The sequence below is a fragment of the Cynara cardunculus genome (genome assembly GCF_001531365.2).
Source record: "Cynara cardunculus var. scolymus isolate 2C chromosome LG 2, CcrdV1, whole genome shotgun sequence".
NCBI classification, from domain to species: Eukaryota; Viridiplantae; Streptophyta; class Magnoliopsida; order Asterales; family Asteraceae; genus Cynara; species Cynara cardunculus.
Genome location: NC_037529.1, coordinates 11,941,821 through 11,960,472, shown reverse-complemented (window position 1 = coordinate 11,960,472; position 18,652 = coordinate 11,941,821). Strand labels below are relative to the sequence as shown.

Genomic DNA, 18,652 nt, shown 5'->3' with positions numbered 1-18,652 from the left:
AATCTATTTTTGTCTAGTATTTAACTTAATAATATATTTTTTTTAATTTTGTTTATATTATTTTTGTACAACATTTTAATTTATGATAAATAATAGGTGTTCTACCAAAGTTTAGTGATGACGGGGGCACAAATACAGGTTATTAAAAAATTAAAGAATAATCCAAGGAGGTTGCATATGTTTAGACAGACGTGTTTCGGTCCATGGTTAGATATATATCTAACCAACATGGAGATCTATCCTTAATTAATTGGATGATGCAATGTGATGACTCCTCTTTCCCTTCTTAATTCGAAGAAATCTATTATCGTGTTGGAGGGTTCCATTTACAGTTTAACAAACATGAGTTCTATTTGATCACGGTTTTTCGATTCGGGACGGAGTTTCACCCACCACATTGTACCAATCCCTCAATCAATACAAAATTTGTTAGGGAAATCCCTCAATCAATACAAAATTTGTTAGGGAAAATGACCAAACATGCTGATATTAAAGTCTATCATTTTAGAAATAAATTAATCAAGACATATCAAACGATGATGCGGTGCGTCTGTGCCTCTTAATCATGCTTCATACGGTATTTCTAAGATGGAAAAGAAAACCACACTGGTCCAACACTGGATCATACATTTGGTTGAAGATTTGGATGCGTGGAACCAATACCCATGGGGCTCATATATATGACGTCTGACATATAAGCAGTTGAGAAATGCATTTGAGGGTCGCATACATAAAAATCGACCTCCAAACAAATACACTTTGTATGATTCATATATGCCTCCAAGGACGGTTATTGTTGTTTATTTGTTTTATAAGATTTTATTCACTGATTAATTGACATTTTCTCACAATATTTTTTTGTAACCTATCAGATCTGGATTTTGGAGACTTTCCCCGTGGTCAAAGGTATTTTCGTATGATTCGTCAATCCCTAGGACCATTGGATGGAAATAAATGAGAAAAGTCAAGAGGGAAGAGTGTTGTGAGTTCAACAAAATCGACAAGGTTCAGTTTCATTTATTATAAATTTAAATTTACTAGACTTAATTATAATATTTATGTTAAAAAAACAATATATTGATTTAAATGTTTTTAGAATGCGTTTCGGTCCCTGACCTCGTTGGTGACGACACCTTTGGAGGAGTCGACCCAATGGTGGATCGAAATAAGAGGCTTTTTTTGGCGAATAATCGTAATGGACAACCAGACCTAGATCATGGCATGAATGACGAAGATGATGATGATGATGGTGACGACGATGACATCCCACCATCTGAAGCACATCAATCATTTCAACGCACATGTCACAACCTCCACGATATGAGCCACAACAACGACATTCATCTGCGACATATACCGACATCCCCCAATGGTGTGTTGAATTTAGCCAATGGAGTCTTGAGGTCGATGAACACTTCGCGTCAATGACAAGCCTTATAACCACAAAATGCCACAATTAGGTTGGGCTGTAAAAATGCCGTAAACCGCCCAACCCAACCCGTATACATCCCTAGCGGTAGATTATACCCTTTCTAGACCTCACTTTTCAATCGAATATCCTGAGTTCGTTTGGTTGAGATAGCTTATTGAAAGTTCTTCTTTTTTCAATTTTTTTGGATATACCATTTTTATGTTTATATAAATAAACGAACGATCATGTGAGAATAAGAATTAACATGAAAAGTATAAGAAGAGTTTTGGATCCTTGATCACTTTTAATTCCATCCTCACCTAATGAATTGCACTTATCACGAGAATTGATCTGTTCATTCACTATGACCCACTAAACATGCATGACTGAATGGTGAAGATTTTTTTTTACCTTTCTCAATATAACTTCTATTATCACCGGAACTAAGGGGCCGTTTACTAAACGCTTACTTGGTAAGTGCTTACTGAATAAATTTCCTTACCAGATGAACATGACAAGGTCCAACAATCTTACTGGGTAAGAGCAATGAGAAGGATGAAGAGTCTTATCCGGTAAGTGAAGATTACGACTCTTATCTAGGTAAGCGCTTACCCAGTAAATTGTTGCATTCAATACGTTTTGATGTACTAAAATTTTACATATCAAAATAAATTAGAGTGTTGACTGCTATAGATAAGCATTTTCCAGATAATCATTTGGGTAAAGATCACATAAATCATCCCTTATATTTACTTTTAAATAAGGGAAAATTGCACCAAAATGGAACCAATTTTCACTTGATTCATATTTTGGAGAACCAACTTTCAAAATCGTTATTTTGAGGAACCAACTTTCACCTGATTCCTATTTTGGAGAACCAACTTTCAAAATCGTCATTTTGGGGAACTAACTTGCACCTGATTTCTATTTTGGAGAACCAACTTGCAAAATAATTATAGAAAAATAACTAAAATTCGTTTTTTTTCAAAAATTAATGCAATAAAATCTATTTTTCATTACAAATCTTTTTTTTAATTCAGATATCAAATTGAAGATTTTTTCAAAAAAAAATCCAAATTACCACGATAAAAATTATTTTTCACTAATGCAATAAAAAATCAATTTAATAGAAAAAATTAATTGATTCAATAAAAAATAAATATTAAATATCACATTCAAAATTTTTATATCTAACCAATCTGTGTCAATATTAAAGTTTAAAAATCCAACCAAAAGTTTGATAAAGACCCTTAAATTATCTGTTACCTGTTCAACAGATCAACGAGACCCTTAAATAAACAAAAAGTTTGATACAGACCCATAAATTGCGATTTTAAAAGTTGTTTCCCCAAAATAGGAATCAGGTGAAAGTTGATTCCATTTTGGTAGAATTTTCCCATTTTTCTATAATTATTTTGCAAGCTGGTTCCCCAAAATAGGAATCAGGTGCAAGTTGATTCCCCAAAATAACGATTTTGAAAGTTGGTTTCCCAAAATAGGAATCAGTTGAAAGTTGGTTCCCCAAAATGATGATTTTGAAAGTTGGTTCCTCAAAATAAGAATCAAGTGAAAGTTGGTTCCATTTTGATATAATTTTCCTTTTAAATAATACCAGTTGTGTACCCGTGCAATGCGGCGGGAGCTATGAATTTTAACAATTTTGAAGTTCCACTGGTTTTATAAGATAAGATTTAACGATGATATATGTTACACTTGTTCTTTACATATTAATATAATTTGAATAAATAAGAGTTATGGTTCCAATTACAGATAATCGATGAAAAAAAATTGAATGATAGTTTAAATATCCAACATATTTAAACGACTCCACAAATGTGTTCGATTTACAYCAAGAGCAAAGAACCAAGAAACTTGAGTTTTAAGATAAACACTCAAAACCAATAAAGAAAACTAAAATTTTGACAGATCATAAGCCATGAAAAGACCAAAAAAAATGGGTTTTAGAATAAAATTTCAACTGTTTACTCTCTTTCTTGTCCATAAACTCATATTAAGGTTGGATTAATACATGTATATATATATTTTAAAAAAACACAAAAACATATTAATTCAGAACATATTATACAATGCAATTTGGACAGCCTAACCCCCAAATATATAGTGTGTGTATATATATATATATATATATATATATATATATAAATAAATAACTATAAAAGTATAAATCGTAAATATTAAAAATATTTTTTCATAATATATATAATATATAATAATATAATTAAGTTAAAAACTATTCAGTATTGGACTCATTTCGAAGGTATTAACAAGGCGATTATAATGATGTAACTTGTTAAAATAAAAATGTATTTTTTAAATATATTTTAATTTATATACGATTATGTATGTTAATTTAATAAATATAAAATAAAACATTTAAAAGTAAAGGACGTAAAGTAAATTAATTAACTAATTATAAGAAATAAAATATAAATTTAAAATTATAATTTTAGAAAAATCGGTTATGAGAAGGTGAATGTATGTAAGAAAATGAAGGGTGAAAAAATGGTATAAAATGTATCTTAATTATTTAGTATTTTAAAATTTTAAATTTTTTGTTAAATTTGTTTAGTAAGATAGTATATATATCAAATTACTGGCTTATGGAATACCCCCATGATCCCTAGATCTTGTAAATAAAACGGCCCCCAAAACTGCGTAGTTTTTTCCTTTTGAATTTGTTCATTTACATAAGCAAAGAAGATTCGCAGCGAACGCCATGGATGTCGCCGGTGAAGCTCGTAATAACTGCAACCTCCAGATTCCCTTTTCTTCTCTTACCGTCGACCACTCACTTCCTGTACCGGAGATGAAACCTAGCCTCGTGTACGCTCCAAAATCTCCTTTTCTTTTTGGTTGATGCATTCGACATGATTTCAGCAAATTTGATCATGGACTGATGAATGAAATCTTTTTTTTTCTTTGGATTTATAAGAGGAATTCATTGTATAAACTAGGATAAACGTAGATGGATTTATAAGAAAGATTCATTATATCAACCAGAAGAAACGTAGATGCATCTAATATTCATGAAATGAGCTTGCATTGTTCTAACGGCGCTCCAATTCGGGGAAATTTAGTGTTAGTTGTATTTGAAAATAGATATGAACATCAATAGAAAGACATGACATGTACTGTTCCAAGAGCATCTAATATTTACTTAGATCACATTAACCAGGTGTTCTTGTAATCACTACCTTCTTTTGGTACAAAAGCTACATCTTGATTCTTTAAGATCCAACCTATTGCTGGGCAAACGTGCAACTGATATGGATTTTTCTTACCAGTTATGACCTATATTTATCTATTTCTAGTGTTTTTTAAGGGATTATTAAAACGTTTTATAAAAATAACACTTAACAGTGACAAGTAGACCATTGGATCTTAAAGCCAACTTGCAACTGTTATTATTTTTCTTTATTTTGTTTTATTGAAGGAAATATTTGGTTGTACTTTTTGATTTGGTTTCTTGAGATCATGGGGACTTCCAGTTTTGATCTCATTGATCAACTTCCATGGTTTTTATGGTTGGCTTTTGCAGAAGGCTTTGCAAGGACCTGTTCCACAAATGGTTAAATTTGGATGAATCCCACTTCTTTGCTGAGAGAGTGTCTGGGGGCATTACAAATCTCTGTAGGTATTTTATTTGTTTATAGTTAGACCAGTTATCAATTTTGCAACAATTAGACTTGAGTTAACCATACTTTCTCGTAAAAGAAAGAGACAAGATTTTGTGATAGTTCAAGATCAAGATATGTCAGTTTTTGTTATGACGATCTCTTTTCATTCTCCAGTTGGATTTTATTTTCAGAGATTCGTGTAGTAACCAACTGCATTTGCTATTGTAGTGCTCAAGGTATCCGTTAAGGAACAAAATGGGAATATGGTGCATATGACTGTTAGACTTTATGGTCCAAATACGGAATACGTTATCAATCGAGAAAGGGAACTACAGGTCAGTATCCAAATATCTGTAGTTTCTTTTATGTTAGAACATCTTTATGCAAACAACCAATAGTCCTTGTCATAAGCTCCTTTCATATTGACACAGCCCATCTTTCTTGCTATAGACATCATGAAATTAGAGCAAATTGTTATCAATTATTTACATTCAAGAGTACATGTATTATACAGGATTTGAGAGAATCAAATCTCGGTAGTTTCTCGATCTAAATGTGATTTTGTTTCCATAACATATTTTTGCCTTAACAAATCCAAACACTTTATTGTTTCTCATCCTTCTTCTGGCATTATTTGGTAGCTATCACTTTTTGTATCTGGTTACATGCTGCACTGTGCAAAGTGTACATGTCTGTACAGGTGCCATTTGATGCTAAATCAAGCTGAAGAAATGCATACTTTCTGAATTGTTCACTATCATCATACACTTGATCATTAGAGAAGAAACGAAACACATTGTTGATTGCACAATCTTTTGCGTCGAGGATAATTTATTATATTATCGCAGTCTAGGCTCTCTAAAGTAACATTTTCTTACATACGTAAGATATGAGTAGACTTTGTTTGGCAAATGCTGCAGTATTGATTCTTTTATATCCTCCCACAGATTTAGAGCTGAAAGTTCACCGGGTAAAATGCCTAATAGTTATGCATGCTCACTGATCTTCATGACCTTTTCTTCATGACGTTTTAAAACTAGGAATGAAGAAGGGGACCATGGGAATGAGGGGAGGGCTTAAGAACGAAAGCTTCAACTCAGAGTGGTCAGATTCATTTCTTTTCACTGATTGCAGTCAGTAATCAGAGCCCTTTTTTTGGCTTGGTAAACACTACACTCCCACCTTCTACCCTGGTAAGAGGTGGTAAGATGTAGACAACCCCTAAGTCTAGCCAGTGCTGAGCTGAATTATACTGGGCTGCCCAATGGACCGACTCTGGGGCTAGTCTGTCTGTTGTTGCACATGTTAGTCCAAGCCTCGGTACGATGGCTAACTCGAGCTTTATTGGAACATCCAACCAAGCTCACTTTGACTTGTTTTCTGACCTGAAACAACCGCCAATATAACTGCCTAGGCAGTTAATTGCGCGCAATAGCGATGCAATAGCAGTTAGCGGTCATTCAGGAAATAGTGGTCTGCAAATAGCGGTACCGCAAATTTTGCGCTAAACACCGCTATTTGACCACAATTTCTCTAAAACAGCGGTCGCTAATAGCGCAATTTTTTCCCTAGAAGACCTTATTCGAACGGACGGACATAATTTGGCACCTTTTCATCAGTTTGCCTTTTGTGAATCAAACTGAGTGGGATATTTTGTTTGAGACCCAAATTACTTTTATTTGATCCAAAGTTTAAGACTTCTAGGGCCATTATGGAGTTCGGCCGAGGCAAACTAGGCTACTTGGGCCACATAATCTCAAGGGAGGGAGTTGGGGTCGATGAGTCCAAAATTAGGGCCATTATGGACTGGAAGATTCCGGCGACGGTTACGGAATTACGAGGATTTTTGGGGTTGTCGGGGTACTACTGGAAATTCATACAAGGTTATAGTATGGTGGCTGCTCCACTTACAGAATTGCTTAAGAAGAATCAGTTTCAATGGACTGTTGGAGCTCAAAAGGCTTTTGAAGGACTGAAAAAATTACTTTCAACTGCCCCTGTCTTACAATTACCCGATTCTTTAGTCGATTTTGTTATTGAGACAGTGCATCAGGGTATGGGTTGGGGGTTGTCCTGATGCAAAACGAGCAACCAATAGCCTATTTTAGTCAAGCATTGGGGATAAAAGCCAGGCAGAAGTCGGTGTACGAAAAAGAGTTGATGGCTATCATGTTTGCAGTTCGGAAGTGGAGACTGTATCTTTTAGGAAGGCATTTTGTTGTGCGTAGTGACCAATCGTAGCCTTCAATTTCTATTGGATCAAAGGGTGGTGGAACCTGGGTATCAAAGATGGATGAGTAAGTTGTTAGGTTACGATTTCTCGATTGTCTACAAACCTGGTAGTGGAAACAGGGCTGTTGATGCTTTATCTAAAGAAGGATTCGATTGAATGTTTCAGCATTGGGGGACTACAGTGGAGACAATGGGACAGTGTGAAACAGGAAATTGAGGAGGATAATCTTTTGAAAAAAATCAAAAATGATTTGCTTACTGATCCCAATGTTTACAAGGGTTTTGTAGTACAACAAGAGCTCCTGTTATACAAGGGTAGATTGGTCTTACCTCAGAAATCGCAATTTATTCCCTTATTATTCGAAGAATTTCATGCTTCCCTGATCGGAGGTCACACTGGAGAGGATCGTACGTATCAACGAATAGCTTCCGAAGTCTTTTGGGTGGGAATGAGGAAGGACATTAGTGACTTGGTAAAAAAATGTGAAGTATGCCAACGAAACAAGAGTTTAAGTGGAACCCCAGCGGGATTATTACAACCGTTGGCCTTACCTTCTACGGTTTGGGAGGAAATTTCAATGGATTTTATAGAAGGCTTGCCGCGATCGAATGGTATGAGTTATATTCTGGTTGTAGTGGATCGTTTTAGTAAATATGCTCACTTTGTGGGACTAAAACATCCTTTTGATGCTCGGTCCATCGCTGAAGTTCTTGTAAAAGAGATTATCAGATTGCATGGAGTTTCTCAGTCGATAGTTTCGGATCCAAATAAGATTTTTCTCAGCACGTTTTGGAAAGAATTTTTCAAATTGCAGGGCTCTAAATTGAAGTATAGTACAGCCTACCATCCCCAAAAAGATGGCCAAACTGAGGTGGTCAACAAATGTTTAGAGCAGTATCTGAGATGTTGGGTGTCGGACAAACCAAGGCAATGGAGTAAATGGCTGGCATGGGCAGAATTAGCTTATAACACTTCTTATCACACTTCGATCAAATGTGCTCCGTTTCGGGTGCTATATGGTCGAGATCCTCCTCCATTATTACGATATAGACCTACCTCGTCCAATTTACAATCGGTGGAGCAAGAGCTGCACAATAAAGACGAAATCTGGGATGAAGTTCGAATGCACTTATTGAAGGCTCAATGTCTGATGAAACAAGAAGCTGATCTGAAAAGAAAGGAGGTGGATTTTGCACCGGGAGATTGGGTTTTTCTGAAGTTATGTCCCTATCAGCAGAAATCGTTGGTCATAGGAAATAACCTCAAATTACTAGCTCGATTTTATGGGCCCTACAAGATGTTGGAAAAAATTTGGCAAGGTAGCTTATAGGCTGGAGCTGCCATAGGGGCCAAAATACACCTTGTGTTTCATGTATCACAATTAAGGCAAGCTCTGAGCAATTGTACGTCAACCCAGGATGTTCCTACTCAGTTGTCGAAGGACTTAGTGCTACAAGCAATACCGGGGGATCTGTTGGATGTCCGACCTCTGGCCCACGGTGATCTTGGCCAGTTGGAGGTGTTGGTTAAATGGAAAGGGCTGTCTGATTTTGAGTCTTTGTCGGAACAGCTGGACCCTCCGCTGCAACAGTTTCCTAGTGATCACCTTGAGGACAAGGTGATTTTTTTTTTTGGGGGGGGGGGGGTATTGGTAAACCTCCTATACGTTTAACGTATAAGAGAAGGGTTAATTAGAGGGAGTCCTTTATCTTGTTAGTAGTTGTTGGGTATTATTGCTTAAAGGCATTTTGGGGTTTTTTCCCTTTTAGAATAAAGAGCGGGGTCCTTTATTAGTTGAGGGGAGCGCTTTCTGTTAGGCATGCTTTTTCTTGAGTAACTGTCAATTGAGCTTAGGCTCTGGGAGAGACCTGGGCCTCTCGAAAGCCAGGGGAGTGTTTGTTTCCCTGTAATTCAATTCAATCAATCAACACCCGTTAACAGCAGTTAACTGCTTAGGTAACTGCCAGTCAACAGATACCAATAGAAGGGGTGACGAAAAATAGAAAATGAGAGTTGTCAATCTTGATTCTAACATAGAAACATAACAAAAACCTTTGTGTTTTGCTCTTATTTTTCCCCTAAAAACACGAATGTAAGCCCTGAAAATCCAAACCTTGTTTTTAGGAAAATACTATGCAAGTCAATGAGAGTTGTCAATCTCACGATCCAAAATACCATGCAAGTTCAATTCATTGATATATATCATGAAACCTAGATTTCTAACAAGGTTCAGTTGCCAGATTCTAGAGTTGCGACACACGTAAGCCCTGAAAATCCAAACCTTGTCAAAAATATTGGATCATACACTAGAATTGATGTTATCACGGTCAAAAATGGTACACAACTATCAATACAGTCCTTCGCTCATCTTTATTAGCTTTATCCAATTACAGACATGTCTTAAAAAGCGTTCTGATTGTCTATGGACTAACTAAAAAACATATTATCTGTTTCTCAACTAACTCGAGATAACTCTGCTTAATTCAATTCTCTCGTGTTTGTTTTCATAAGAGAGATGTAATGGGGGAAACATTACACCACATTCCGCCTAACAATGGGAATCTGTATTCACTTTTAACTTTCGCCTTCTACAACCGCATTTTTCATCAATGGTTTGTCGTCTGTAGTTTTGTTCAATAAATTCTTTTTTGAATCTTTGTATCTCTTCTCTTTATTGCACATTTCTCCGCACATTTGCTTGTCTCTATTTTCCATTTCTAGGAGCTACTCGTACTGATAAACTATCTCCTAAATCCATTCCTTGCCTCTTTCTTGGTTAAACTACTAATCACAAAGGCTATCTTTTTCATGATCCTACAAGCTCCAAAACCTGTGCAAGTCGATATGTTACTTTCTTTGAAAATGTTTTCCCATCTCATCCTTAAACGGGCATCAGCAACATGAAGGCACCACTAATCGACGTGGTCTAGGACCACCGCTAGACAGTCCTAGAACCGGCAAAGCCCTCCCTATGGAAGGTTGGCCTGGCCATAAGGGTTTTTGCATCAAATAGGAATCATACCTGGCTTGATGCTATGTTGTGTGAATTTTCGACGTCGATCTCCAATTAGACTTGGATACTAGTTCCTACACCATCACATGCCAATGTTGTTGGGTGCAAATGTGTGTTTACAAACTTGAAGCAAAACTTATAATGGTACTATAAGCAGCCATAAAGCTAGACTTCTTGCCAAAGGGTTTCATCAAAAAGTTAGGGTTGACTATTCTGAAACATTTAATATGGTGGTTAACCCACAACGATTCTTTTGAGTGGCCTACTCTCTAGGTTGGGTTATTACTAATTAGGCAAGGTGATGGTGATCTCAATAACCATGTGTATATGACACAGCCCCCTTATTCTTTTGAGTGGCCTACTCTCAGAAAGGCCTTTATGGACTCAAACAAGCTCGAGAGCATGATCCATGAAATCACCCTCTGCACTTTGTACTATTGGCTTTACTCGGAGCATTCCAAGTACTTCTTTATTTGTGCATATTACAGCCACTTTTTGATGTTAAATACTAATCAATGTTGATGATATTATTATGATGGGGAATTCATTTGCACTTTTTGTTGAGCTGATTCATAAGCTATATGCTCAATATGCTCTCAAAGACTTGGACAAATTGTGTTATTTTTCTTGGGGTCCAAACAAATTTTACAGATTAGGGTTTACTGTTTAAGTCAAGTAGTCAACCACAATATGCTGTCGATTTAGACTATTGCACTGGTCTAACACATTTGTTTGCATTTCTACTCATGTATGCCTTGGCAAGCAAATGTCTCGTTATTTGGGAACTTCCTTACCCTATCCTTCTTTATATCGCAGCAGAGTCGGTGCTCTACTTTATGTGGTTCTCACTTTGCTCAAAAGTTTCCTATATGGTAAATAAAGCGTCCTAGTTTCTTCATAATCGACTAATGTAAACTAGGCTGTTATCAAATGAATCTTGTGGTATTTTAAAGGCACTAGTACTGATGATCTTGTTATTCACAAGTCCAATGACTTCACCGTACATGCTTATTCTGATGTCGATCAAGCTGGTTGTCCTTGATCATCATCATCCTATGAGTGGGTTCTATATTTTTCTTGGGGGAAGTCTTATTAGTTGGAGTTCTAAGAAACAACATGAGTTGCCCGTTCCAGTACAGAGGCAGAGCATTGAGCACTTGATATGACAGCTGCTGAACTTTACTGGCTCACATATTTGGTGAAGGAACTTCCATATCTACCAGTCATCCTCCAACTGTTTGTTCTGATAATATCGTTGCAATATTACTGGCTGATAACTAAGTGTTTTACCAGTGAACAAAACGTAAAGGAATGGGTCTACATTTTGTTTGAGATATGGTTCTATGACACTCATTACAGGTTCGCCATATTCCTACACCTCTATTCTTGTTTCTTAGGTCCAAGCTGGATGTCGATCGTGCCATTCAGCTTCCCCCCAAGGCGCTGCGGGGGATGTTGAGACTATAATCACTGTGAACAACATGTTATTGTATCATTTCCATGCAACTGACTTGAAACTCTTTATATAGGTGTAAACTCATGTACTTGAGATACATGATAACAATAACCATTAACCTACTTCCTCTGTGCAACTTTGTAACATATAGCTATGAGGTTGCTTTCATCATTGTTCCCGTATCCTTGTAGTATCCACTTTGTAATTTGCTATCCCTTGTGTATAGGCCATTCATTACCTCTCAGCTGCAGGATTCGGTGCCAAGTTGCTAGGAGTATTTGGAAATGGGATGGTACAATCATTTATACATGCTCGTACATTAGAACCATTAGGTAAGCAACAAAAAGACACACTGTTACCTGATTACAAATTCCATTTTTTTGATGCTACCTTTATTAATTAAAAAGTGAATATCTTCTGTTCTTTTTATATTTGCTTCCTAAGAAATTATATTTATAGCTATAAAATATTCACCGCATGCTAATTTCTGGTTACATGAAAATAAAATTTCGAAATTGCCAAATGACTAGGTGTGGCCTTACATTTTAAGATACAAAAAGTTTTACAACGTAGCCAATTTTGAATTTGAGGAGTCAAATTGATTTGGAACTGATATTTTGAATGCACACGTTGCTAATTTGATGCATGGTAATTCAAACCACATGACTGTTCATTTCCCATTACCATATTGAAGGCCTGGATATCATTATTGGTTCATAAATGTACGTTAAATACAATACCATTGCATGGGTATATGTCTATACAAAATACTATCCATATTAATCTAAAGCGAATATTATTATTAGTACATGATAACATCCATACAAAATATTGTCCATTTAGTATCAATTTTAATTAATCATTCATTGGATATTTAATTTCATTATTTATTTTTGGTGTGTTGTGGATTTTAGTAAAATTTCTGGTTTATTTTTTAATTAAATATTTGTTCAACAATTATTTTTATTGTATATATTTGTAATATTCACATATTTATGGAGAAACAGATTTTGATTTTCGAATATATTAATAAATCCAGAGATGTTAATAGTTAGTGACATGGATAGATTTAGTTATTTTTAACATCTACCTTTTATGGACACAAATAGCATTTTCAGTATCCACTCAATGTGAATACAAGTTTGGATACTCAAACTGCCAATCAAATATGGATATGTAATAACTCCGTTTGCACCCCGAGCTGGAGACTCGATAATTAATGTTAATTCTAAATGCTCTACAGACTTGAGGAAGCCAAAATTAGCAGCGGAAATTGCAAAGCAACTTAGTAGGTTCCATCAGGTCGAGGTTCCAGGATCCAAAGAACCTCAGCTGTGGAATGACATCTTCAAATTTTTTGAAAGAGGTGATTTTTATGTATCACTCTTCTTCCCACTAAAGCTACTAGGACAGCAACTATGACTTYTGAGATAAATTTGGGTTGTCTCCTTTCTGGGTTTTTTTTTCTCAATTAACTGCTGAAAGATTAAGCTTTGCTGATTGCAGCATCCAATCTTACTTTTCATGATCATGAGAAGCAAAAGAAATACAATACAATTTCATTTAAGGAAGTCCATACAGAACTTATTAAGCTCAAGGTAGTTTCTTCTACTGTCTTTTACAATTTCACTTATTTATTTGTCATTTCTCATGAGGAACCTATGGTAAGGTCTCAAGTATGTGCTCCTTYCACAGTTTGATGCATGCATGAATGACATCTGTATCATGTAATGTGACATCTGGGCTTCCAGGTTCAATTGGCCTATAASATTGTAGTTACATGAAGCTACAATATCTGACATGCTGAGAATGTTTAAGGCAAGTAAGCCTTTGGTCATTCTTGTGCCACCTTCTCCCAACTCCCAACATGTTTCTWTCATAAATAGTGTGGTTCCAATTTGAATTTTTGACTTTAGAAGTCAGGATATTCCCACTATCTTTAGCTTGAGATCATCTCATGTAATTTCTATGTTGAAATCTTGCAAAATCGAAAGAACCATAGTTTATTGTGGAGAAACCTCTGGTGATTACGGGACAGGAATTGACAGGTAGTCTTGATGCTCCTGTGGTGTTTGCTCATAATGACTTGCTWTCTGGAAATCTGATGCTGAATGATGATGAAGGTATCTTTGTACCCAACTCTTTTTTACTTTCAAACTTGAACTGCTGTGATTTAAATTGGACCATGGATGTTTATGAAATAAATCATCTTAGCCCACTTGATGTACAATAATTTTTATTGTCCATAGATGAACTAGTATAAGAGATGGAATGTGTGATTTACATCAAGAATTGAATGGTGACTACCTCACCTGATAAGCAATCAAGAATCCTTATTCTTATTATTAGAGGAGCACATCTTTGAATTCAAACGGTGTGATTTACATCAGAATCAGCCACAAAGTTTTACGATATAAGTTGTTACAATAATTTGCAATGACTAGATATTTTACTCCACGGACTGTTGTTCTATTCGCTGGATATGTAAGAGAACATGTAAGAGAACTACATTCATGTAATAATGGAACAAGTCCCAAATAGTGGAAGGTGTATCTAACTTGTTCTTATTTATTTTGTCCATAGTTATTTTTTTAATGACTCTTTTTATATGTATTATTGGAGCAGAGAAACTCTACATCATAGATTTTGAATATGGATCATACAGTTACAGAGGGTTTGACATAGGGAACCACTTCAATGAATATGCCGGCTATGATTGCGACTACACTTTGTAAGCTTACCGTGTTCTTAGTCGTCTTTTACTTACCCTTTTGTTTTGAAGGAGAAAAGGTCCAGATTTGACTTGTGCTACCTGCTTCAAAATTGATATGAATTTATATGGCTTTCTAAGAAAGAGCAGATAACTACCTACGCTGTGACTCAATGGGATTACAACTTATTTCTGATAATGATGACACAGGTACCCAAATAAGGATGAACAATATTATTTCTTCAGGCATTACTTGCAACCCGAAAGACCAGATAAGGTATCTAATTAGAAGATCGTTTTTGTATTCATCGCGTGCCGATAAAGGTTTCCTAGTTCTGTCCAAAGAAACAATCTGATAAAAACTCAAAATGTGCCATGCAACGAAGTTGGTGCAAAAATTTTCAAGGGAGGAACTTATCTTTATGATAATGAACTAGAGCCTGAGTATCTAGCATTGTCTCAGTGTGTAGCACAAACTATAACATTTAGGACCAGGCAAGGAGACTGGGACCAGTTAGAGTTAGGCAATGTCCAGGGGAAACCCTGTTAGGAGCGGACCACTGCTCCTGGTTGGACCAACTAGTGAGGGTGACTGAACCTTTGATTCGAGTGTTAGTTTGATGGATGATGTGACAGGTAAGCGAGAAGAATTTGAAAGAGCTGTATGTTGAAAGTAGCTGTTACATGTTGGCTTCACACTTGTACTGGGCTCTATGGGCTCTCATCCAGGTAATAGTAACAGTGATACTGATGTTGTCAATTTAAGGGGCCGTTTATCACACTTATCCGGTAAGTGTTTACCGTTAAAATTTAACACTATTAATTCGTTACTGAGTAAGATTTTAGTTCATCAAAACGATATTGTATGCAACAATTCACCTGGTAAGCACTTACCGTGGTAAGAGTCGTCGCCCGTACTTACTGAGTAAGACTCATGGTCCTTGTCTCGCTCTTACCGGGTAAGATTCTTAGTCCTTACCATATTCATCTGGTGAGGTAATTCTAATATGACTTGATAAGCGCTTACCCGGGTAAGTGTTTGGTAAACGGCCCCTAAGTTTGTATGAGTAATGATTGGTTGATTGATTAACCGACAGGCAAAGATGTCACCAATCGATTTCGATTATCTTGGTTATTTCTTCCTGAGATACAATGAATACAAGAGACAGAAGGACGCATGCTTTTCTCTGGGTAAGTCTTACCTCTCTGCTGCACCCGAGACCGGGTGATTTGAAACCCAAGTTGGTTGTTGTAAGCTTGGTTAGACTTATGYTGCTTGTTTCTTACAACTTTACTGTCACTTGGCCCTAACATTCAACTGATGGTAAAAGACCTTGAATTTGCCTATCATATTTTGTAAATACTTCATAATAATGTCATAAATTACATTCTAAAACCATTTTGAAACATTAAAGATGAGTTGAAACTCAAAATGATCATTTTGCTAATTTTGTAATTGTATTTCATATAAGTAAACATGATCCTAGTGTTTTATAACCACTTACAATCACTGCTTAAAATTTAGGGACCGTTTTACTAAACGTTTGTTGGTTCATTTACCTTAATGAACGAACATGGCAAGGATTGAGAATCTTCTTGTTGCATATGGTACGGTTTTAATGGACTATAATCTTATCTGGTAAAGTAGGTGAGAGTGTTGACTCTTAACGCTTACTGGTTAAGCTTTTGGGTAAACGGCCCCTTAGAGTAACCTATGATTTTCGTCACCATAGCTTGTTGAATTTTTTTATTTTTGTTCTTGCGTTTTTGAAATTTCAGTTTGCGTCCATATGTGGTTTACACTTTACAATTTATTGYATCTTTTTCTTGTTAATGTGGTTTACAATTCATTGCTTTTTTATGTTATTGTGGTTTACAATCCATAGTTATTCGGAGTTAGCCTTGTGGACGAAAACAACAATGAATTACAACCCACATGGCATTACCGTAGTTTCTAAAACGCAAGGATGAAAATCGCAGTTTTTACATACCATAGGGACAAAACTTGTAGTTTGCTCTAGAACTTAACAATATATAGTTTAATACTCTCTTCATCCAAAAATAAGTGTCTACATTTCTATTTATGTTTGTCTGAAACAAGTGTTCAATTTCAAAAATAGATAAGTAAGGCCTAAGGGGTTTACCAAACGCTTACTGAGTAAATGCTACTAGGTGTCATTTATCTTACAGGATGAGTATGTCAAAAACTGAGAATCTTAACCGGTAAGAGGTATAGAAAAAATAATAATGTTACTTGGTAAGTGAGTGAGATGACTCTTACCTGATAAATGCTAACCAGTAACTGACACTTTTCAACATTTCATTTTGATGGTCGGGAATGTTACCTAATAAGGTAAATGAGGTGGTGACTCTTTTTTTTTCCCTCTATTGAAGTAATAATATTTATATACGAGTAATATAACAAATAAACTCACACACCCTTTTCACATTTTGTGAAATTTGAACCCTTGACCTTCTAAGAGGTCAATGACTCACATATCGCTAGGTCAAAGGCTCTTTGGTGAGGTGGTGACTCTTGCGGGTAAGTGTTTACCCGGTAAGCATTTACGATCCCTAAATTTTCGTATTTACTTTCAGTTAATAAATATTTAAGAGTTGATAAGATAAATAAATTAATCAAGGATAAAATTATCATTTGATCTATTAAAAAGTGTAAAAAAATCATAAATTGTCTAAAATTGTAAACCATTTTTAATGTGAATACATATTTTAGGAGGTAGGGGGCATCATTCACACCTATTTTCTCATTTTAGTGTTACAAGCATTTATGTAGCGCTATGTATAGGGATGGAAACGGGACGGGTATAGTGGGCGGGACGGGTATAGTGGGCAATGCATCCCATCCCTTCCCTAACCCCTCCCCCCTCTAAACCCTTTTTAGTTGCCTGTTTAATAAAAAACATTGTATTTTAAAATTATAATTATAATGAATCATCACTTCACTAGTGGAAGTGATCATTTACGGGTTTGGGTAGGCCATAGGCCAAGCCGGGTCTGACATATATTTCTTGTCCAATGGGTCTAATATAGCAAAACTCAAATCCATTTTTATGGGCTTGAAACCTTGCTCATACACGTCCAATAAACGGGCCAGGCATGCCAATGACTAACGGGCCTAAAAATTACATTTAAAAAACTTATATAAAATGATAAGTTATATAAAATTATCCAAAATACATAAAAAAATTTCCAATTAAAAAAAACATAAAATATACCAATGTCACAATGTAAGAAAAAAGCAATTTTCACAAAGTATGGTGTTGGATTTTTCCTCTTCAAGAATTATCATATTTAAAATTCGGATTATTAAACAAAAATACTTAACCATTTAATATTTTAAGATCAAGATTCGAGACGTAATATATGAGATCACACATATAACATATATTTGAAAGGTGGTTGATACTCGGTAGAGAAAGTCCAAACCCAAAATCAAAACTAAACTTTTTTAGCAAAATATTAATTATATAAAAAATTTATTCGATTATAATTATACACCGGGTTGGGTTGGGTTGGGTTGGGTTGGGTTGGGGTGGGGGGGGGTCTGTCCAAATTTCTTTTTTTATTGTCGGAGTCCGTCCATTAATTTGAACGGCCCTGTTCAAGCCCGTCCATATTTTCTAAAATGATTGTTAAAACTCACTTTTCTAACGGGTCAGGTCTAGAAGGTTGTACCGTCCATGAACAACTCTAACTACATTAATTATCAATATTGAAAATCAAATAACAAAATATATACACATATATATATATATATATATATATATATTTATTTATTTATAGACATACACTATTGAATATAATAGTAAAAATAAACCCGGGTAAGATTAAAGACGAATAATAACATCCCGACACCGCTTCAAATATGAAAATAGATCTCCGTCCCAATTCCTTTACCCATCAAAGCAAGAATCTCCATCTCTATGTGTTGGTGTGGATCAATCCATCCCAAGGATCCAATAAAACTGGTTTAACCAGTAACATTTTGACTGGTATAACCGGTCAGTTCCCATCAGTTACAGTATTTTTTAACTGAAAAACCTCGATTATACCGGTCAAAATGTATAACTGATTCGATTATACCAGTTACACATTTTGAGTCGTAACAGGTTATGTGATGATATATATATATATATTTGATTAACCTGGATATCCAACCTGATATTTTTT

The 18,652-nt window shown here is 35.4% G+C and overlaps 1 protein-coding gene across 1 annotated transcript; it reads left to right on the top strand.

The window, feature by feature from the left end:
• Nucleotides 1–4,061: 4,061 nt before the first annotated feature.
• LOC112508127 (probable ethanolamine kinase) lies at nt 4,062–15,857 on the top strand. Its single transcript, XM_025112910.1, has 11 exons — nt 4,062–4,255; nt 4,971–5,062; nt 5,278–5,384; nt 11,978–12,083; nt 12,995–13,117; nt 13,258–13,349; nt 13,790–13,874; nt 14,377–14,482; nt 14,672–14,738; nt 15,098–15,190; nt 15,559–15,857. The coding sequence occupies exons 1-11, from the start codon at nt 4,149–4,151 to the stop codon at nt 15,688–15,690; spliced, it is 1,110 nt and encodes a 369-aa protein (XP_024968678.1). The 5' UTR covers nt 4,062–4,148; the 3' UTR covers nt 15,691–15,857.
• Nucleotides 15,858–18,652: the final 2,795 nt, after the last annotated feature.